The sequence below is a fragment of the Labeo rohita genome, chromosome 16, assembly GCF_022985175.1.
Source record: "Labeo rohita strain BAU-BD-2019 chromosome 16, IGBB_LRoh.1.0, whole genome shotgun sequence".
In the NCBI taxonomy this organism is placed as follows: Eukaryota; Metazoa; Chordata; class Actinopteri; order Cypriniformes; family Cyprinidae; genus Labeo; species Labeo rohita.
The window spans coordinates 6,097,115-6,120,521 of NC_066884.1; the positions used below are offsets into that span (position 1 = coordinate 6,097,115).

A 23,407-nucleotide genomic window follows, 5' to 3' on the forward strand; every position below is an offset into this window, starting at 1 on the left:
CAGAAGTGTTATATGATATTTCCCGGAGTGTCATATGAGTGCACTCACCTGTTAGAGGAAGGTGGGCGTTCAATGCTCGTACACGGCTGCCACCTGGTGGTCGCAACAATAAATACACATATACACATTATTCTCTCTCTCTCTCTCTCTCTCTCTCTCTCTCTCTCTCTCTCTCTCTCTCTCTCTCTCACTCACACACACACACACACACACGTTTGTTTTTGTGTATTGTGGGGACTTTCCATAGACTTCTATAGTTTATATACTGACTAAACAATATTGTCTATCCCTAACCCTAAACCTAGCCCTCACAGAAAACATGTTTGCATCGTTGCAGTTTCAGATAAACATCATTTACTATTTTTAATATTTTTTTAACATTGTGGGGACTGCAGGCCGGTCCCCACAATGTCAACAATTTCAGGTTTTATATCCTTGTGGGGACATTTGGTCCCCACTTTGTAGCAAAAACAAGTACACACACACACACACACACGTTTGTTTTTGTGAATTGTGGGGACTTTCCATAGACTTCTATAGTTTATATACTGACTAAACAATATTGTCTATCCCTAACCCTAAACCTAGCCCTCACAGAAAACATGTTTGCATCGTTGCAGTTTCCGATAAACATCATTTACTATTTTTAATATTTTTTTAACATTGTGGAGACCACAATTTCAGGTTTTATATCCTTGTGGGGACATTTGGTACCCACAATGTAGCAAAAACAAGTACACACACACACACACACACACACATACACACAAGCCTTAAAAAAATTTGAAAAGAAAATTCAATCTTTTAAAAATTTGAAAAGAAAATGAATGTCAAAAAGGCAAGGGTGGACGTAAGCTATTATTCCTCATCTGACACACAGCTTGACTCTTTTTGAACAGACTTTTCACCTCAGCATTGCTTTGTTCTTACAGACAAAACATTGCTATTCTAACAATATTTCTCTATCAAAACTGCAGAAAAATTCACATTTATGTGGAGGTTCCTGGAGTACTAAAGTATGTACTTGCACATCTGCTGTCCTATCGTAATAAGAAAAAAAAGATACTCTAAATCTGTGGGCAGAGGAATTGGACGAGTGCAACTTTTATACAACATAATGATATCTTTTTATTGTTTGTTTACATTTTAGGTGTCAACCTAGAGTACATATAAACATAATCTGACAAAAAAACGTCAAAGAATACATCAAATTAAAGTTAGACTTGACTATAAAAAAGACTACAGTCTGCTAATTCTTGTCACCCTGACATGAAATTAGTCCATCTATGTCCTAACAAGTACATACCATGATTTAAAATAAAAACCACACACATTACATTCATTATCATTCACTGATGAAATGAGCTTCACATAAGAACTAACAGCCTCACGCTTTTATTCAGGTAGAATGATCTGCATGTAATCTGTGTCGGACCTGATAAATGTTCTGTTTCTGCCATCTTGAATCATGTTTCTGTTGCTGCACTTAAAAAAAAAAACAAAACAAAACAAAAAAACAATAAAACAATAAGCTATTTGAGTTACTATGGAAGTCCACGCTTTGGTAAATCACAATTATGACATAAAAGGATAAAATGTTGACATCTTAAGTCATATTTATGAGATGAAAAGTCAAAAATCTGACAAAAAAATTCAGTTATGAAGAAAAGTCACAATTACAATATATATATATATATATATATATATATATATATACACACATACATGTATATATAATTTGAATATGACATAGAAAGTCAAATTTTGACTTATGTCATAATTTTGACTTTTCATAATTATTTTTTATAATTATTTTGTCAAAACTTTCTGTCAGTTATGACATGGTAGGTCATAATTTAGATATTTATTTCATAATTATTACTTTTTATCAGAAATGTTTTTTGTCATAATTTAGATTTTTATGTCATAATTATTTTAAATCTCATAAATATGACTTTTTATGTGATAATTTTGACTTTTGTCCATTTTTTAAAATAATTATTTTATCATAACTTCTTGTCAATTATGACATGGTAGGTCATAATTTAGATATTTATTTAATAATTATTATTTTTATTTCATAATTATTACTTTTTATGTAATAACTTTTAACTTTTCTCAATTTTTTATAATTATTTTGTCCCGTTTTGTCGATTGTGACATGGTAGGTCATAATTAAAATTTTTATTTCATAATTATTACTTTTTATCTCATAAATATGACTATTTATATCATAATTTTGACTTTTGGCCATTTTTTTATAATTATTTTGTCAAAATGTTTTGTCAATTACAACATGGTAAGCCATAATTTAGATATTTATTTCATAATTATTCATTTCTTTATCTCAGAAATGGGTTTTTGGCATAACTTAGATTTTTATGTCATAATAATTATTTTTAATCTAATAAATATAACTTTTTATGTGATAATTTTGACTTTTGTCCATTTTTTAAAAAAAATTATTTTGTCATAACTTTTTGTCAATTATGACATGGTAGGTCATAATTTAGATATTTATTTAATAATTATTATTTTTATTTCATAATTATTACTTTTTATGTAATAATTTTTAACTTTTCTCAATTTTTTATAAATATTTTGTCACAACGTTTTGTCGATTGTGACATAATAGGTCATAATTGTTTTTTTTTATTTCACAATTATTAATTTTATATCATAAATATGGCTATTTATGTCATAATTTTGACCATTTTTTAATCTTTTTGTCAGTTACAACATGGTAGGTCATAATTTAGATTTTTATTTTAGAATGATTACTTTATATCTCAGAATTATTACTTTTTATCTTATAAATATGACTTTTTATGTCATAATTTTGTCTTTTGTCAATATTTTTTGTAAATATTTTGTCATAATTTCTTGTCAATTATGACATGGTAGGTCATAATTTAGATTTTTATCTCACGATTATTACTTTTCATGTCATAAAATTACTTTTTATTTCTTTTGTCATAACTATAATAACTTGACTTTTTGCCAGTTATGACTAGGTCATAATAGGTCATCGTAATTTGCACTTTTTATGTCATATTATTACAGTCAAAATTTTGACTTAAGTCATGACTTTGTCATAATTATTACATCTCATTAAAATGACATTTTATGTCATAATTTCAGCATGACTTTTGATTTCATAATTTTGATTTACCAAAGCACTCTTTTTCTTATGTGTCAGAAATATGCTTTCATAAGTTAGTGATTTTAACAGGGTTCAAAGGTTTTAGAACAGTCTTACATTCATTTAAATTCCCTTATCTGAATAGCAAATTCTGACAAACTATTATAATATGTCATTATTATTATTTAAAATGATCTCTTGATGTTTAAAAATGGGCATTAACTGCTTTGCCACCCATCATGAAAAGTTTGAAGCATACGCTTGCTTTTGTAGGAATATTCCAGGGTTCAGTACAAGTTCAACAGCATTTGTAGCATAATGTGAATCCTTAATTTACCTAAATAAATAAATATATTAATACATAAAAAGCTGCAAATATCAAGATTATGCTGAAGCATTTACAATGGAATTAACACTGTCAGTTTGTAGAAAATAAATGTGTAAACTCCTAGCATTGTAACATTAACAGACTGGCTTCCCTCACTTCTGGAAATTGTATTTTTTTAAGTAATTAAAAATATGCCACAATTGCTGTTGACTTGAGAGTTAAACTTGTACTAAACCTGGAATAGTTTTATAATGAAATTTTTTAGCAACAACATTTCCCTGTCGTTAAAATATTACAATTACTGATGTGTCCGCATGATGAAGCTTTCCTGAAATTTCTGACCGTTAAGTGTCCATGAGCAACATGTGATGGCGATGAATAGCTTATACATTACAAATCATGATAATAAAGTTCAAGGCATTCTAAAGGCGTTTTCTAACAGTATTCAAAATATAGGAGACACTGTAAAAGAAAGTGTAAGAGATTTTAACAGTATAATCTCAGAGTGAAGCTGCTGTGTAGCTCAACCTGGATTTGCTCGATGTGGTTTTCTTCTCCCGGCCGCCGAACACCCACCTGCTCATTGATGCTTTCACACTTCTGCTCGTAACCATGCAAACCCTAATGATGCATCTTGATGTCTCTAGCCCTTTCCTCTTTCTCTGTCGTGTGCAGGTTCTCAGTACACGCTCACATTTCCCCATTCCACTAGGTACTGGACTTTTCCGTCCGCCGTTACGCGTCTTGCCAGGATCCTGACGGCGTCGTTTCCCCCCCATCCCATCGGCGTGGGTCCCCCCATGCCGACTGTATTGGGGTAGGGTGGCATGTCATGCAGGAAGAGAGAAGGGCAGCTCTCATACCGCTGTCCGGTTGGGTGAGCCGAGGACAGGGAGAATGGAAGGCAGGGGGCTGGAAGTCGACAAGGGTCCTCTGCACTGAAGACAACAAATTAGACATCCAAAAAGGAAAATTTCACCCAAATTCAACATTTTGAATTATGCATCCTTGTACAGCTCATACACTGTCATTTAAAAGTTTGAGATTAGTAAGATTTTTAATGTTTTTTAAAAGAAGACTTTTCTGTTCATGAAGGCTTCGCTTACTTGATTAAAAATACAGAAAATAACTGTAATATTGTGAAATATTATTGCAATTTAAAATAGTGTTTTTTAAATTTTAATATACTTTAAATTAGAATTTATTTCTGTGATGCAAAGCTGAATTTTCAGCATCATTACTCCAGTCTTCAGAGTCACAGCTAAATATATGCTAAATTATATGCTAAATACTATATGCTAAATTATTATCAGCACTGGAAACAGCTGTGGTGTTTATTTATTTATTTATTTATATGGAACCTGTGATACATTTTCAGGATTCTTTGATCAATAAAACGTTAAAAAGAACAGCATTTATTTAAAATAAAAATCTTTTGTAACAATATACGCTACCATTCAAAGTTTGGGGTCAGTAAATTCTCAGATTTTTTTTTTTTTTTTTTTTCCTATTACTTTTATTTAGCAAGGATGTGATAAATTGATAGAAAGTGATAGTAAAGACTTGTATTGTTAGAAAATATTTATTTTTTGAATAAATGCTGTTCTTTTTTGCATTTTATTCATCAAAGAATTATGAAAAATAATCACAGGTTCCAAAAAAATATTAAGCAGCACAACTGCTTCCAATATTGTTTAAATTACAATAATATTTCACAATATTACTTTTTCTGATTTTTTTAATCAAAATAAATGAATAAATAAATAAATAAACTGCAGAAGTGAAAAATAAATAAAAATAAATAAATAAATAAATAACACTATGAAAGCACCACTGAGGTCATAAGTCTAAAGCCATATGATAACTTTTTTACTGTGTATTTTTGTCTTGCTTTCCAGTATAAATTTTTAAACATTCTTAAATCAAGGTACAATTATTTGAGCTGAAAAAATGATTTACAAAATAAGCCTTTTTTTAAAAAAAAAATTTAATAATAATGAAGTTTATGAAAAAAATATCTGTCAGTGGGGCCAAAAAAATAAATGTAATTTAAGCGTAAAACTGAAAAAAAAAAAAAAAAAAAAAAAAAAATATATATATATATATATATATATATATATATATAAGTATTAGTATTATAGTTTTGTTTTAAAAATAAACTAATTTTAATAACATTTTCAGAAAGCAAAGATGTACTGATAAATTTCAGTTCTGAAATTACATTCACATTCAAAAAAGCCATGACACTGAGAAATGAGGTATGAAATATGCAGTACACTGCAATAAATAAGTAAATATTTTTTTATTAATAAAATAAAATAAAAAGATTTTAATATTTTATTATTTTAATATATTATTAAAATATTTGTTTTTGTTTTGTTTTCCAGTACAAATATTTAATCATTCTTAAATCAAGACCCATTTACTTGAGAAACAAAATGATGCAAGATATTAAGTCTCGGTTTCTAAAAAAATATATATCAAAATTAAGTGAGTTTATGCTTCTAGATGTTCTTTCTTGTTTTAGGCATAAACTGAAAAATATATCAAATCGGTAAGAGAAATCTCAATTCAAATGGGAAAACAAGTTTATTTTTTATGAACTCACTGACATATTTTTCTTGTTTTAAGAATAAACTCACCTCATTTTGATACATTTGAAAACAGGACTTGATTTAAAGACTTAAAGGAGTAGTTCACTTCCAGAACAAAAATTTACAGAATATTTACTCACCCCTTTGTCATCCAAGATGTTCATGTCTTTCTTTCATAGCTCGTAAAGAAATTATGTTTTTTGAGGAAAAGATTTCAGGTATTATCTTCATATAATGGACTTCTAAGGTGCCCGCGATTTTGAACTTCCGAAATGCAGTTTCAGTGCAGCTTCAAAGGGCTCTAAATGATCCCAGCCGAGGAAGAAGGGTCTTAGCAAAATGATCTGTCATTTTCTTTAATAAATTAACAATTATACACTTTCTAACCACAAATGCTTGTCTTGTCTAGCTCTGTGATGTGCATGCGTTTACAAAGTGAATATGCAAAGAAGATCAAAATACCCTTTTACAAAAAAAAAGTAAAACAGTGATGAAGGATGATTTTCACTAAATAAGATCCTTCTTCCTCAGCTGGGATCGTTTAGAGCCCTCTGAAGCCACATTTAAACTGCATTTTGGAAGTTCAAACTCACAGGCACCATTGAAGTCCATTATATGGAGAAAATGTTTTCCACAAAAAACATAATTTCTTTACAATTGAAGAAAGAAAGACATGAACGTCTTGGATGACAAGGGGGTGAGTAAATTATCTTTAAATTTTTGTTCTGGAAGCGAACTAATCCTTTAATCTACCTGTTACATCATACATAAGAACATTCCAAAAGCTGTCGTTTTGGCAGACTGCCTTCAGTATAAGCTGTTTTTAGACTAATGGCAAAGTTTTGAGTTTTAAAACTTACAGGATGTTTTTATAGTACAAAGATCTCTTATTTGTCAAAAGATCAAAATTTGGGTTTCTCAGTTCGTGACACCTTTAAGAATAAATTGAAAAAATTATCCAAATTAGCCTGAATTTATGCTTAAAACAAGAAAAAGATCTGTTAGTAGGGTAAGAGAAATCATCTCGATTTAAAGGGAAAACGTTTATTTTTCCTAAAACATACACTCTTAAAAATGATGGTGCTTTAAAAGGTTCTTCACAGTGATTCCATAGAAGAACCATTTTTGGTTCCACAAAGAACCATTCAGTCAAAAGTTTCTTTAAAGAACCGTCTCTTTCTGACCTTTTTATAATCTGAAGAAGAAACTTCTGTGAAACAAAAAGGTTCAGATGTTATAGGTTCTTTATGGAACCATTTAAACAAAAAAGGTTCTTCTATGGCATCGTGAAGCACCTTTATTTTTAAGAGAGTATACTTCAAAATCATCCTGTTTTACCTTTTTGTAAAGGGCGTTTGACTTTCTTTGCACGTTCACTTTGTAAACAGTAGATCGGTACTTCTGCAGCGATGTAGTATGATTTTAAAGACACTTCTTCCTCGGCTGAAATCATTTAGAGTCCTTTGAAACTGCATTTTGGACGTTCAAACTCACAGGCACCACTGAAGTCCACAAAACAGAGAAAATTCCTAAAACGTTTTCCTCAAGAAACATAATTTCTTTACAACTGAAGAAAGAAAGGCATGAACATCTTGGATGACAAGGGGATGAGTAAATTATCTGTAAATTTTTGTTTTGGAAGTGAACTACTCCTTTAAGAATAAACTCACCTCATTTTGTCAGAACACAGGACTAAATTTTAAGACTTTAATTCATTTTCCTATTTAAATAACTGTATTTTGATAAATTTTAGATATTTTTAATGGAAAACAAGACAAAAGTAAGAAACCTTTTGTAGTACGCTGTAAAAAAAATGTGGCTTCAGCTTAAAATAATTTGTTACTTGGCTGCCTTAAAATTTTAAGTTTAGTCAACACAAATACCTAAGTTGTCACTTAAAGGAGAAGTCCACTTCCAAAACAACAATTTACAAATAATTTACTCACCCCCTTGTCATTCAAGATGTTCATGTCTTTCTTTCTTCAGTCGTAAAGAAATTATGGTTTTTGAGAAAAACATTTCAGGATTTTTCTGCATATAATGGACTTCAATTGTTCCCCTGATTGTGAACTTCCGAAATTAGTTTAAATGCAGCTTAAAAAGACGAGAAAGAAAGGTCTTATCTAGCGAAACGATCTGCCATTTTTTTGGAAAAAAAAAATTGTATACTCTTTAAGCTCAAAAGCTCGTGTAGCACAGGTTCTGGCATGCACGTTCACCACGTACTATTGAATCATGACGAAAGATCACGCGGAACTACAGACTCAGTGTTTACAAAGCAAACATGCAAAGACTGAGAAAGTGCAAGTAAGTCAAACGCTGTTTACAAACAAAATGGTACAACATGTCGGATGATTCTGAAGTTGTAGGAGAAAATAAGATGGAGTTTTTCACTATACTCTACCTTTTTTAGCTGTAGTACACAGATGTGATTCGTAGTAGTGATGGGAAGTTCGCATAATTTTACCGACTCGGACCTTTGAGTCTTGTTCAGCAAAATGAACAAATCTTTTTTCGAGTCATTTCCTTAATTTTAGCAAAATCCGCGTCACGTAACAGCCCCATAATATGAACTAATGACTCGAAAAACCTGAAGACTCGAAACAGGTGAACTAATTCCAGTACAGAACATAATAGGTTGTTGCGCATGCGCGTCTGAACGAATCACTCCCCGAGACGACTCGTTTTGCCCGAGTCACATTAAAGATTCATTCCAAATTAACGAATCATTCAAGAACGACCCGTGGACATGCATCCGATAGTCTGTGCTACACAAGCTTTTGTGCTTAAAAAGTATGCAAATGTTTATTTTTCGAAAAAAATGACCGATTGTTTTGCTAGATAAGACCCTTCTTCCTCGGCTGGGATCGTTTAGAGCCTTTGAAGCTGCATTTAAACTACATTTCGGAAGATGAAAATCGGGGGGCACAATTGAAGTCCATTATATGAAGAAAATTCCAGAAATGTTTTCCTCAAAAACCATAATTTCTTTACGACTGAAGACAGAAAGACATGAACATGATCTTGGATGACAAGGGGGTGAGTAAATTATTTGTAAATTGTTGTTTTGGAAGTGGACTTATTTAATACTGACTAAACGTATTTGAGTTGACTAAACTCAACATTTTAAAGTAGCTAGGTAACAAATAATTTTAAGTTGACTCAACATTTTTTTTTTACAGCGTATAAAGTTCACTTTTTAATGCAATAATCTTGTACTGTATGAGTTCATATATAGTGCATTAAACATCTAGACTATTTCTGCGTTGCATTTATGCTTGTCCTTTTTTTGAAACTTGATAGCCACTACAATGTTGCATAAAAAGTGTAAAATATCATGAGGTGAGTAAATAACACCATATTTTCTATTTTCAGAATGACAATATCATTAAATAGATGCATTTCATTGCATCCTTTATTCACCTGTAGTGATGCAGAGTTCTAGACAGGTCCTGAGATCCGTTGTATGAAGGGTGATAGAGAGCATACATTCTCTTGGGAGGTGAACTGTAATACATAAAGACTGGTTTAAATAAATGAGATGACAATTAAAGTTCATGCTGTTGATTCATAGTTGACTTAAACATGCTACTGACCCCAAACTCATCTCTTCCTCTGGTTTTCTAGGGTTATACAAGCTTGTTCCATCAACATAACCGTGGCAACACGGCACCAGGTCAATAGCGTTTGTCGCAACTCCTGCTGGACAAGTCTGTAAACACGATCAACAATTATATTAATATAAAAAAAAAATCACTTTTTGTGATTGTCACATGAGGATGATTCAAAATGATAGCATTCTCATTTTTCAACATATAGTACTATAGAAATATTGAATAACACAAAACTAACAAAAAACAACAAAACTAAGACTGTAAATCTAATAAATGCAGAAATGCATTTATTCATGTTGCCTGTATGCCTGTGGCCTCTTGACAATTATTAAAAAATGGAGACGCCTCCCCAACAGAACGGTTTCTTGTTTATAAGTGTTGAAGAGCACAAAAGAAAATTAGACTTTCAAATGATTTTAGGTGATTTCTGCCCATAGTCTTGGATTCATGGCTGTGTTAGCTGTGTAATACAGCACACAGTGGGAGAGAAGCAGCGGTGGCGTGTGTGACAGCGGTGTAAGGAATCACTCCACCACACACACTGAATCTAAATCACAGCATTATTCTGAGACACAGATCATTACTACCAAAGTCAATTGACAATAGCAGTTTGACACAGCAGCTCAAAACCAGAGACAGCAGTTCCCGACCACTTGGATATTATGCTAATGAACGATCACATTAATTGCGTAAGGTTGGGCTAGTTCGTTTTGGCAGTTAGCCCCTACTGGTAGATGTCATAACTACAGCAATTTGCATGCAAAAAGCATTTTTCTCCAGTGAGAATCATTAAATAGCTGCGTATTAGGACAAAATACAGTTTTGCTTGCAACATATAAAAGTAAAAAATGTGCTTACAACACTAAAGGAAACTGCGGTCAATAGAATAAAATTAAACTAAAAAAAGCAAGTGCAAAACAAGAACACAAATATTTAAAAAATATATATATATTTTAGATGGATAAGGACAACAAAGCTGAACTACCTGTTACCTACTACCTGTAAAAAATTAAATAAAATAAAATAAATAAAAATAAAAATAAAATAAAAAATAAAAAAGCAATTTCAGAACAAAAACACAAATGAAACGTATTTAAGAAGGACGAGGAAAAGCTAGCCTACCTCTGCAATGCTAAACAAAAAATAAAATAAATAAAATAAAACAACATAAAATAAAGTAAAATAAAATAATTAAAATAAAATAAAATAAAATAAAATAAAATAAAACTTCCAAAATAACACAAATGGTATTTAAAATAAAAATATTTTATTTTAGATGGATGTGGACAACAAAGCTGGACTACCTGTTCAGTTTAAAATAAAATAAAATAAAATAAAATAAAATAAAATAACATAAAATAACATAAAATAAAGCAATTGCAGAACAATAACACAAATAATAAATGTTGTATCTAAGATGGATAAGATAAAACTAGACTACCTATGCAATGCTAAACAAAACAAAATAATAAATAAAATAAAATGCTATGACTCAAAACAACATTAAAACACAACACAACAGCAGCTATGTTGCTGCTGCACCTTTAAAATGCCATTTAGACTCTAATTTTTTTAATATAACAAACCCTTCTCTAAATGAGTGCATGCAGTCGTTGACAAACCTCAGTGTTGACTCAGTGTAGCATGTTGCAAAAATAAGTCATATGAATATGATGAGAAAAACAAATTCAAAAGGTGACGCTGGGTGTCTTTGATGAATGAGAGAGTCTCATTACTGATGCAGAGGGGGCTTGGCCTCTGCCAGCCATCTTTTGATTGCTGCTGTTAAAGGCAGATGCACTGACCTGAGTCTCAGTGACCCGACGCTTTGATTTACGGGCCTCCGGACCCACCGCTCTCCGCTGGCAGGGCAGCGACGTGGGGCTGGAGAAAAGACAACAATTCACTTCAACATCAAATCCAATTTATTTGATTTTTTTTTTTACAATAATAATTTTAATAAAAAAAAAGCAAATGCAAAACGATAACAAATTGTATTTAAAAAAATATTTAACTTAAGATGGATTTGGAATACAAAGTCATATCTTTTTTTATATATCTTGTTGAAGTTCTGGTGCCGTGACCCTTTAAATCCAAAAGCCACTATATATATATTTATTAATGCATATTGTTTATTGTACAAGCATGTATATTGATGTACTGTATATTTATGTTGTATAGTGAAGCTTAATTGTTAACATGCCACTTGGGACTCTAATCAACACATTAACTTCAACATCAAACCCAATTAAAATAATTTTTCACTTTTTACATTTTAATTATATTAAATATTAAATATAAAAATTGTATTATTAAAGACATGAATTCCTAAAAAAAATATATATCATATTGGTTCATACTAGTGGTGTTTTGTGTACTGTTTTTAGCGTGGCAAACTTGGTCACACATAATTAAAGTTTATTTTAATAATCTACTTATGTGTTTTTCATATTTGGAATGTCATGCAGGTCAGTAAATAATATTAATAAGAATAATTTTCATTTCGTTGAAGTTATTTCTGCTTTGTGTTAAGTGAAAAAAAATTCTGAAATAAAAATTGGCCATATTTCCCAAAAACAATGTTTTTTTTTCATAGTATATTTTACAAAGTATGCATAGTCTTTGAGCGAAAATCTAAAACTTTTTGTTTTCATTTTAAGACAAAAAAAAAAAATGTTAATCATTTTTGTCAAGTAAAATAATTATTATATATATTCTGAAATAGTTCTTTGTTATATTTTATTTAGGTTTTAGTAATTTTTTTATGTGAGTTTGTCATTTTTGTTATTTTTTAAATATATTTAAATATTTGGCTTTAATTTTATTTTATTTTAGTTTAAAAAAATTAGTACTTTAACTATTTTTAGTCAATTAGGTTTAATTTTTATTAGTTTTATTATGTTTACATTTTTCACCTAATACAGTGTGTGTGTAAAATAACGGAAAAGTGTCAATTAACGAAAATATTTTAAGTTTTGAATATATTATCATTATTAAATTATATATATAGAAATTTTAGTTTTATATATTTTTAGTTTTATATAAATTTACAGTATATAACCTTTTTTAAGTTTCACATTACTAACATAGATAGATAGATAGATAGATAGATAGATACACACACACATTTATGTTAGTTTTTAGTATATATATAAAAATACATAATATAATATAAATTAAGTAATTTTATGTTGAGTTTGCCATTTGTATTTTTTTATATATACTTATATTTACCTTTTCAGTCGTTGTAATTTTACATATATAGTGTCGATATATAAAAAGTGTCAATTAACGGAAATATTTTAATACGTTTTTCATATTTTAATATTTTTAAATTATGTATATAAATCTTAGTTTTATATATTTTTATAGTTTTATATAAATGCATATGTTTTTAAGCTTAACAATACTAATATATATATATATATATATATTTGTTTTTTGTTTTGTTTTTTTCCAAGATTTATATAATTTTTACATATTTGTTTTTTATATTTACACATTTAATTTTTATATAATAATTTTTATTTTATTTTGTTTTCGGCTTAAGTCATAAATCACTCTTGTTTTATCACCAAGTGATCATTTTGTTGATGTATGTGACATCCACTTTTCATGATCCAATAAACTCTCAATAATTCCCTTTTTACTGAATACTTTGTTTTATTCAGAAATACATCAGATTAAACAATCAAAACAGTTTGCGAACTGCACTGAATGTTGATATCAAAATATCCTGGTGTGCTCCTGTCTCTGACCTTCTCCTGTGAGTGATGTTGATTGGCTGTTCGGCGATGAAAGGCGATTGGTCCGACGACAGAGGGGGAGGAGCCCGAACTTGAAGACCGAAGAGACACTTCTTCTTCTTGATTTCCTTCCCCGAAACAAACCTTTACAACAGATCAAAATGAGATGAGATTGGTATTCAGCTGCAGTTCTTCAGGGCTCGCTGACAGATTTTTATTTGTTCCTGGGCGTCTCACACTTGCCAACTAAAACATCTGATTCAGTTATTTAAGTGCTAGCGTATGAGCGGCATCAACCACAAACCTTGACAGAAAGAAAATGGAAATGGACTTTAAATTATTTATTTTGAAAGACAGACCCACCTTCAGCTATCAAAACACTATTTGCAGAGAGCGAAATCACACACGTAGAGTCACTTAGAACGTAAAGCAATTACAGTAATGGTTTTGCAGATATTATTGCAAATATGTGATATATCCCTATGGGCTGCCACATTGAAATCAAGCAGAACGGCGGTTTTCAGAGCGTAATCCGTGTCTCACCTGTCTTTGTGGGAATTTAAAGCATTGAGCAGGTTTTGGCAACGGTCTTGCCTCGGTGTGTCTGACAGCTGAGAGACCAAAATATAGAGTCGAATGAAAGGCAGCGTGTAACAAATGCATTTGAAAGGTAAGAGCTCAGATTGACCACAAACTGCAAAAGAGAGTACTCAAAAGTACACTCAGGAATACATTCAAGTCAACATGAAATCAAAATTGACCCTATTTACTCCCTTAAAACCTTCTGAAACGGCTCTACGAGTGTAGTTTTCTTTCCTGTGCTGATGTATTTCTTATTGAAAAGACCAGGGCGTACTGAAGTGCTTAATATTAGTCAATATCCTTCACGTCAAAGCCATGAATCATGATTTGCTGCTTACTATGGTTAGTCAGAGGAAGGTGGCATTTATCATTTATGGAGAATAAAAATACCTCCTTATAGAAAACACTTTATTGGACAAATGTATCAGTTTTGTTCAGTGAAGCAATTATTATTCATATTTTGACTTTGTTTTTTGTTATATTTTCAGTTTTCACTTGAACTTATTTAGGTTTCAGTCAGTTTGTTGTGTGTGTGTGTGTGTGTGTGTGTGTGTGTGTGTGTGTGTGTGCAAAATTAACGCAAGTGTGTAAATCGTGAATTTACACTGTAAAAATCTGTAAAAAGATTTATAAAATTGTATACATTTAATTTATATTTTTCTATATTTTATAGACTTATATAAATGTATTACATTTTTTACGTTTAACTATGTATATGTGTGTGTGTGTCAAATTAACGAAAGTGTGTGAATCTGTGAATTAACGAAAATATTCTTACATTTTAGAGAGTATACATAATTTTATACATTTTTAAAGATTTATATAATTTAATATTTTTTATTTTTATTTTTCTACATTTTATAGTTTTATATAAATTTATTGAATTTTTTACATTTAACTATATATGTGTATATGTGTGTGTGTAAAATTAACAAAAATGTGTGAATGTGTGAATTAAAAATTTTCTTAAGTTTTAGAGAGAAAATATAATTTAAATGTTTTAAGATTTATAAAATTGTATATATTTCATTTAGATTTTTCTATATTTTATAGATTTATATAAATTTATTACATTTTTGGACGTTTTACTATATATATATAGTGTATATATATATATATATGTATAGTGTGTGTGTGTATGTGTGTAAAATTAACAAAAGTGTTTGAAAGTGTGAATTAACGAAAATATTCTTAAGTTTTAGAGAGTATACATAATTTTATAATTTTTTAAAGATTTACATAATATTTATATATTTAAGTTTTGTTTCTATATTTTGCAGTTTTTATTTAAATTTTTTTGTTAAACTTTATATATGTGTTAATTATAATGTTATTACATTAATTATAAACTATATATAATTAACAAAAGTGTGTGAATCTGTTAATTAACGAAAATATTCTTGTTTTAGAGAGTATGTATAATTTTATACATTTTTTAAGATTTATATAATTTTTATATATTTAATTTTTATTTTTCTATATTTTATAGTTTTATAAATTTATTGAATTTTTCTACATTTAACTATATAATATATATATATATATATATATATATATGTATGTGTGTGTGTGTGTGTGTGTGTGTGTGTGTGTGTAAAATTAACAAAAGTGTGTGAATCTGTGAATTAACAAAAGTTTTAGACAGTATATATAATGTGTGTGTGTGTGTGTGTGTGTGTGTGTGTGTGTGTGTGTGTGTGTGTGTGTGAGTAAAATTAACAAAAGTGTATGAATGTGTGAATTAACAAAAATAGTTTTATGTTTTAGAGTATAAATAATTTTATACATTTTTAAAGATTTATATAATTTTTCTATATTTATTTTTTATTTTTCTATATTTTATAGCTTTATGTATTTATAAATTATTGATTTTTTTAAGTTTAACTATAAATGTGACCCTGGACCACAAAACCAGTCTTAAGTCGCTGAGGTATATTTGTAGCAATAGCCAATACATTGTGTGGGTCAAAATTATCGATTTTTCTTTTATGGCAAAAATCATTAGGAAATGAAGTAAAGATCATGTTCAATGAAGATATTTTGTAAAATTCCTACTGTAAATATATGAAACCTTATTTTTTGATTAGTAATATACATTATTAAGAACTTTATTTGGACAACTTTAAAGGCAATTTGATTTTTTTGCACCATCAGATTCCAGATTTTCGTATAGTTGTATCTCGACCAAATATTGTCCTATCCTAACAAACCATACATCAATGAAAAGCTTATTTATTCAGCTTTCAGATGATGTATAACTCTCAATTTTGAAAAACTGACCCTAATGACTGGTTTTGTGATATATATATATAGGGAGAGAGAGAGAGAGAGAGAGAGAGAGATTTATTTTATCTTGTTTAAATATATATATATATGGAGTGTGTAAAATTAACAAAAAAGTATGGGAATAAATGAAAATATTTTTATCTTTATTTACTGTCAAGATTTATTTAGTTTTTATATATACTCAATGTTTATTTTGATATATTTCTATAATTAAGATCATTTTTATATATTTAATTTTTATTTGTATATATTTTATAGTGTTATATAAATTTATAGACACACACACAATAATTTCCAGTAGATATCCTGTTTTAGAAATATGTCAGATAACAAAAGTAAAATGGGTTGCATTTGGTGTTTCATGTTGACTTGAAATTGTGCTGTGTCTGTGTTATTGACTACTATATATATTTTCCTACCGTGCCAAGAAGCAAAGATTCCCAATTTTCATTTGCAAAAGACATGATTTCATGATCGAAATCAAAATACTTCCTCTTGCAGCACAGGGAGAGGTGATACAGCACCAAATGGGCCAAATCTACCCTGCAATCCAACAGAATGAGGAACATCAGAAATTACATTCAGCTCTTCAGATCAGTCCTGCAGTCCGGCGAACAGAACAGAAAAGAAGCAGCGCTCTTACCAGGTCATTGGAAGCCTCTGGATGGTCTCTGGACCATTTGTGCACACTGAGCACTGGAACTGATAAAAGCTGAAAGGTGAAGAGGAGACACAGATGAAAAGGTTTAGATAGAATTAGCTTAGCAACAGCATGTGCTTAACAACGGCATCAGCCTCACCGGTCTCCATAGAGAAGAGGTTTGGTCAGGCACTGAGTGCAAGCTTCATGAAACCACTGCCCACAACTCCCACACTGCAACATCTTCAGATTCCACCTGACAAAAACAACATGCTTTAATTTAGACCTGCAAAAACATCACTCTGAACTCAATTGAAAGCATAATTGCTACAACTGTTAGTTGTGCAATTCCTTTTTGAAGAATCTACTTAATACATTTTCTGCATATACAGTACAGTGCAGCCAGAAAAATATTTAGACACTTAAAACACACTTCAAATGTCTGAATGTCATTGCATTTGATGCCAAAATATCAAACCAATTAGCATCTGCAAACATTTCACCTTTTTCCTAGCATTTTCTGATTTTTTTTTCACCTAATGCCTCGTAAACAGCAAATTTCTGTGGTTTTTATGGATGTATGAAGGATTCTTCCTGAAGATTTTTATTGTTTTTAAAGAAGTCTCTTCTGCTCACCAAGCCTGCATTTATTTGATTCAAAACGCAGCAAAAACAGTAATATTGTGAAACATTTTTACTATTTAAAATAACTGTTTTCTATTTGAATATATTTTAAAATCTAATTTATTCCTGTGATCTAATTTTTTAGCATCATTACTTCAGTCTTCAGTGTCACATGATCCTTCAGAAATCATTCTAATATGCCGATCTGCTGTTCAGTAAACATTTTTTATTATTACTATTAATATTATTAATATTTAAAACAGTTGAGTGGATTTTTCAGGATTCTTTGATTAATAGAAAGATCCAAAGATCAGCATTTATCTGAAATAAAAAGCTTTTGTAACACTACATGCTATACCTTTTTTTTTGGGAGGGGGGGATAAATTATAGAAATTAATACTTTTATTTAACTTTAAATCAATAAAAAGTGGTGGTAAAGACATTTATAATGTTACAAAACATTTATATTTCTGTTAAATACTATTCTTCTGAGCTTTCTATTCATCAAAGAAAACTTATATTCAGCTGTTTCAATAAATTTTTTTTTTTTTTTTTTTTTTTTTTTTTTTGAGCAAATCCGAATATAAGAATGATTTCTGAAGGATCATGTGACTGGAGTAGTGATGCTAGAAATTCAGCTTTAAAATCACAGGAATAAATTACATTTTAAAATATATTAAAATAGAAAACAGTTATTTTAAATTTTGAAATTATTTCAAATTTTACTGTTTTTGCTGTACTTTGGATCAAATAAATGCAGGCCTGGTAAACAGAAGAGTTTTCTTTAAAAAAATAAAAAATAATAAATTAAAATTTTTACTGAATGAAGATGCTTCTCACTTTCATTTAGTTTAACCTGGTATACATAAAAACTAAAACAAAAAATTAATAATAATTTAATAAATAATTTTAACTTACATTAAAATTAAAACAGAATATTTAAAAATTAAAACAAATGAAAAATATTAAAAAATAACTTACCCAAAAAATTAAACTTACTTCCTCTCAAGTCTTCCAATATGCAAATGAGTTTGTTCATCACAACAGATTTGGAAAAATTTCGTATTACACCACTTGCTCACCGATGAATCCTTAGCAGTGAATGGGTGCCGTCAAAATGAGAGTCCAAACAGCTGATAAAAACATCAGAATAATCCACAAGTATACCACACCACTCCAGTCCATCAATTAACATCTTTTGAAGTGAAAAGATGTGTGTTTGTAAGAAACAAAGCAATCATTAAGGTGTTTTAACTTTAAACCATCACTTCCAGCTAAAACATCAGTCCATAATCCATAATAATGCTTCACTCACATTAAAATTCACATTTGTTTAAAGCTATTTTGGAATGTTTTTATTTGTAAACAGTTCTTTGTCTGTGCATATTTCCCTCCTGATTCAGACAAGATGACTTTTTCACTGGACAAAGCAATGTTATGCATAGAAGACCAAAAAGCAATGGCTTTAAATTAAAAACTTTACATAAAACACGCAGCTTTTTACTTCACAAGTCATTAACTGATGGACTGGAGTCATACAAACTACTTGTGGATTACTGTGATGTTTTTATCAGCTGTTTGGACTCTCATTCTGACGGCACCCATTCACCGCAAAGGATCCTCTGGTGAGCAAGTGATGCAACGCTACATTTTTCCAAATCTGTTCTGATGACGAAACAAACAATAACTTAAACTGAAATGTTGCATACTGCATGAGAACGATATGAGTTGGACTCACTCTCCAGGTCCAGCGCAATAGCAGTAACACTGCTGCTGGTTGGTCAAGTGCTGCGGGTCCCAGTCTAAAGATGACAGCTGATAGGGCAGCCGCACTTTCATGATCTGCATGAGCCGTGCGAAACGTCCTCTTTTTAACGCTCCCCCTCTCTAGGACAGAACACAGCTCGTCATTTCACCTCTCCGTGACGCCATCTCCTGTCATGCAAGCACATTTAACAGCGATTTCATCTGAAGATTGAATTTGAAGACGACACACTAAAGGAAGTCATTAATATTTCCTGCTTGGGGGAGAGGGGGGGTTGTCGGTGAATATGATTTTATCTTCAAATCAGCATGTAAGGCCTGTGAAACGAGCACGCTGACAGACGGATTAAAGCACTGGCCCATTTAACGCAGCTCTAGCAGCGCCATCACCTGCAGAGTGCTGCAATGTAATAAATACGCAGTCAAGTGCAGTAAGCCATGGATACCCTTTACATCTCAGAGCAAGATTAAAGCTTGGGTGCGATTTGAAATAGACCTTGAATGACAACGCTGGACGTGTTTCTAAATATTCATTCTGGGATTTAGGCAAGGTACAACCTTTGTTGCGACTGCGAAGACACATTGGCGACATATCCAGCTGTTGGGGTCAACTTCAGGTTCGATGGGCGGTGTGTGGCACTCTGGATGATAACCTGGGGAAATAACGGATCGAGAATAAAATGCAGCAAGAGTAACAATACTCTATATACAAAGCCTAAAAATAAATACAAGAGAGATAAAATGGAATTCAAGTGTAGGTTGTGAATCGTTTTCGTTTGCATATTACCGTGGCGGCATTTGAGGCAGTTTACGAGAGGTTCTTTAAGAGGCGGAGCATCACAGATACAGCACACCTCCTCTCCACCTGAAGAGACTGACCAAGAGAAAAAAAACTAAAATATCTGTCAATATCTAGACAACTTTCATTATCACATCAACATTGTGGTATTTTGAGATTTGCTTTAGACTTATAATTAACAAAAAATAAAAACAATATTTACACTATATTTATTCACAATAAATATTGTAGGATTAAATGTTTTGCATTATATATATATATATATATATATAAGTGTTATATATATTTATATATATTATAAATATATATTATAAATTAAAATAAGATAAATATAATAATAGTATGAATTTAATATACATTATAACATTACATGTAATTATAAATTATTATAAATTATGTTATATTGTTATATATTATTACTGTTTCATATATATACACACACACATATTTATATATATACATAGATTTCAGCTAGTGAAATACACAAAAAACACGTCAAATTTAATGTAAAGATGATGTGTGCCTTTTTAGATGTTAAAAAAGCGTCCCATGGGGCTTGAGACAACTGGGTTAACCAGAAGTGTGAGTTGGGGGCGGGACTATGTTTGATCGACCAATGGCAGAGTGGTGTTAAGAAAACCTGCTCAAAAACAACTATTTAATTTTATTATTTTATTTTATTTTATTTTATTTTATTTTATTATTTATTTTTAAATGTGTTATTTATTTATTTAATATTTATTTATTTTGCAATTCCATTTAGAGACATCAGTGTCACAAAAGAGAAAAATTGACAAATGTTTTTTCAGAATAAAAATATATGTTTGATCGACCAATAAAAGAGTGATGTTAAGTAAACCTGCTTAAAAACAGCTATTAATTTAATTAAATTTTATATTTTATTTTATTATTTAATTTAATTATTTTTTATTGTTTATTTTTTATTTATTAATTTAATTATTTTTATTGTTTGTTTATTCATTCATTCATTCATTCATTTATTTTCTAAATAAAAATATGTTTGATCAACCATTGAAAAAGTGGTGTTAGGTAAACCTGCTTAAAAACAGCTATTTATTTAATTTAATTTAATGTACATTTATTTTATTTTATTATTTTATTTAATTAAATTATTTTTTATTGTTTATTTTGTTTATTTTTTTATTTATTTAATTTATTATGTATTAATTTAACTGTTTTTATTGTTTGTGTATTCATTCATTTATTCATTCATTCATTTAATATTCATTTATTTTGCAATTCCATTTAAAGACATCAGTGGCACAACAAAGAAAAATTAACAAATGTTTTTTTCAAAATAAAAATATATGTTTGATCGACCAATGAAGGAGTGGTGTTAAACCTGCTTAAAGACAGCTATTAATTAAATTTATTTTAATTTAATTTAATTTAATATTTTATTTTATTTTTAATTTTATTTTATAAATTTTTTATTGTTTGTTTGTTTGTATTTATTTATTTATTTTATATTTATTTATTTATTTTTTACAATTCCATTCAGAGACATCAGTGGCACAACAGAGAAAACTTACATTTTCTTCAGAACAAAAATTAAAGTGACAATGTTGTCTTTAAATAAATAACTTAAATGAATTCAATTATTAGTTTTGAAAATTATTGTTATTATTATTATTATTATTATTATTATTATTATTATATCAAAGGGCATAATTTAACAAATAATTTTTATAGCACATTTTCCCTCCAAAATCTCATTACTGTAATCCAAAAAGAAATCTCATTCTCATTACTATAACGCAAAACAAATAAATAAGTGATTTTCTTATTTCACTGTATTTAAATTAAAGTATATATTCATTATAACAGCATTTGTCGCGGTCTTTCATTTTTGTTGATTTAAATAAAATGTTTTGGAAATAACGTAAAAAGTAATAATAATCATTGAGAAAACTAAGAAAATGACAGAAAATAAAAATCTAAAGTGCATGCATTCCGTTAGTAACACTTTGGAGGGATAATGTGCTTACTGTACTTTCCTTGAAAATAATGTCACAAAGAAAAACACTGAAAATATGCTTCATTTTCTTAATGCACAATACAAATTATTTTGATTTTGGATGCATTTGCATACTTTTTTTAGCTTATATCTAAAGTTTCTTCACTTACATGAGTGGATGTCTTTCCTGAGGACCCAGAATTCAGAGTTATCCTCAAATCTGATTAGACAGCACTGCTTGACGCTGTCCACCTGCCAGATAAATACAGTTTAATACACTGAAGTACAACAAGTCACACAGTTTTAAACTTGCTCTTTCCCTCTCTCTGCTGGCGTCATTTTCTCTCTTCCAAACTAACTTAGACAAACAGCAAACTTACTCGTTTGACATTGCCAAGGTAGAGAAGTCCATCGCTCCACCTGGCTAAAACATCCTCTCCTTCGCTAACTCCCCCCATCCTGAAGAGCGCGGGAAAGAAAAGTGCAAAGAAAAGATCCGGGGGCATTAAACAGTGTTTCCACACCAGCAGCAGCAGCAAACAGCAGCAGCCTAAAGGGTTAAACTCTGTGCATAGCGACAGTATACAGTACAGTAGGATAAATGATGAAGAGTCAATGCACATTGCAGTGCCACACATGATCAAAAACACTGGCTGCCTTATGCAACGGAGCATAATGTATGCAGATGACACAACAATGCATGAAAGAGCGCGCAATTGAGTGCACAACGCGTGGCCAGATGTGCCCTAATCAATGCACGCAACTCAGGAGAGCTGACACGCATGATGGCAAGCGCATGCACACATCAATTAACACGCATGACAGATCATACGTGCACGGGATGTACCTGTGTTAAGTGTTCTGCTCTGCTGGGGTCACAGAGACGGGGACGAGATGTCAGTCTCACATGAAACGCCTGATGCCCGGTGTTGTTCTGCGTCTCAATCACTGTCCCGAATAATCGGCGCGTTTGGAGAGTCGCGGCGGATCAAACGCGCGTCACTCAAGCCGTCAGTGCGCAACCGTCTGTCCGTCCGTCTCTCTCTCTGTCTGTCTTCTGCTTCATGTTCCCAACCTCCCTCTGTCTCTCGGTTGATGCTATCAAGCGTGTTTGTCAGGGAAGCGGCATGAGAATCAGCCCGAGAGAGACGCCATCATCATCTCTGCCTCGCTCTCCTTCGACTTGTTGTGACGCAGACATAAAACACAGGGAGATGGAGAGGGAGGGAGATCCGGAGAACACCTTCACATCTGTACGACTGACCGACATCCCACCGGATCGAATGCCGGCACGACCACCTGCGCCCGAC

General features: G+C 30.5%; 1 protein-coding gene across 2 annotated transcripts; it reads right to left on the reverse strand.

Moving 5' to 3' along the window:
• Positions 1 to 1,131: 1,131 nt before the first annotated feature.
• On the reverse strand, positions 1,132 to 23,158 carry phf1 (PHD finger protein 1). Of its 2 annotated transcripts, none has more exons than XM_051131251.1 (15): positions 22,945 to 23,158; positions 22,478 to 22,556; positions 22,268 to 22,349; positions 20,108 to 20,194; positions 19,879 to 19,973; positions 19,295 to 19,443; positions 17,093 to 17,188; positions 16,936 to 17,004; positions 16,712 to 16,835; positions 13,968 to 14,035; positions 13,437 to 13,568; positions 11,484 to 11,562; positions 9,661 to 9,776; positions 9,488 to 9,571; positions 1,132 to 4,408 (listed from the first exon to the last, which is right to left on the reverse strand). In XM_051131251.1, exons 2-15 carry the CDS (start codon positions 22,553 to 22,555, stop codon positions 4,150 to 4,152), a joined length of 1,518 nt encoding a protein of 505 aa, XP_050987208.1. In that variant the 5' UTR covers position 22,556; positions 22,945 to 23,158; the 3' UTR covers positions 1,132 to 4,149. The 2 variants fall into 2 exon arrangements, with proteins under 2 accessions (XP_050987208.1, XP_050987209.1); XM_051131252.1 differs by having other exon boundaries at positions 4,213 to 4,403.
• Between the last annotated feature and the right edge of the window lie 249 nt (positions 23,159 to 23,407).

Coding starts and splice junctions, on each gene's coding strand:
- phf1 (XM_051131251.1), bottom strand. CDS start 22,555: ATGGGGGGAGTTAGCGAAGGAGAGGATGTTTTAGCCAGGTGGAGCGAT. Junction 17,189..19,294: donor TATTGCGCTGGACCTGGAGA/GTGAGTCCAACT, acceptor TGTTTTTGTCAG/GTGGAATCTGAAGATGTTGC. Junction 17,005..17,092: donor CCTCTTCTCTATGGAGACCG/GTGAGGCTGATG, acceptor TTCACCTTTCAG/CTTTTATCAGTTCCAGTGCT.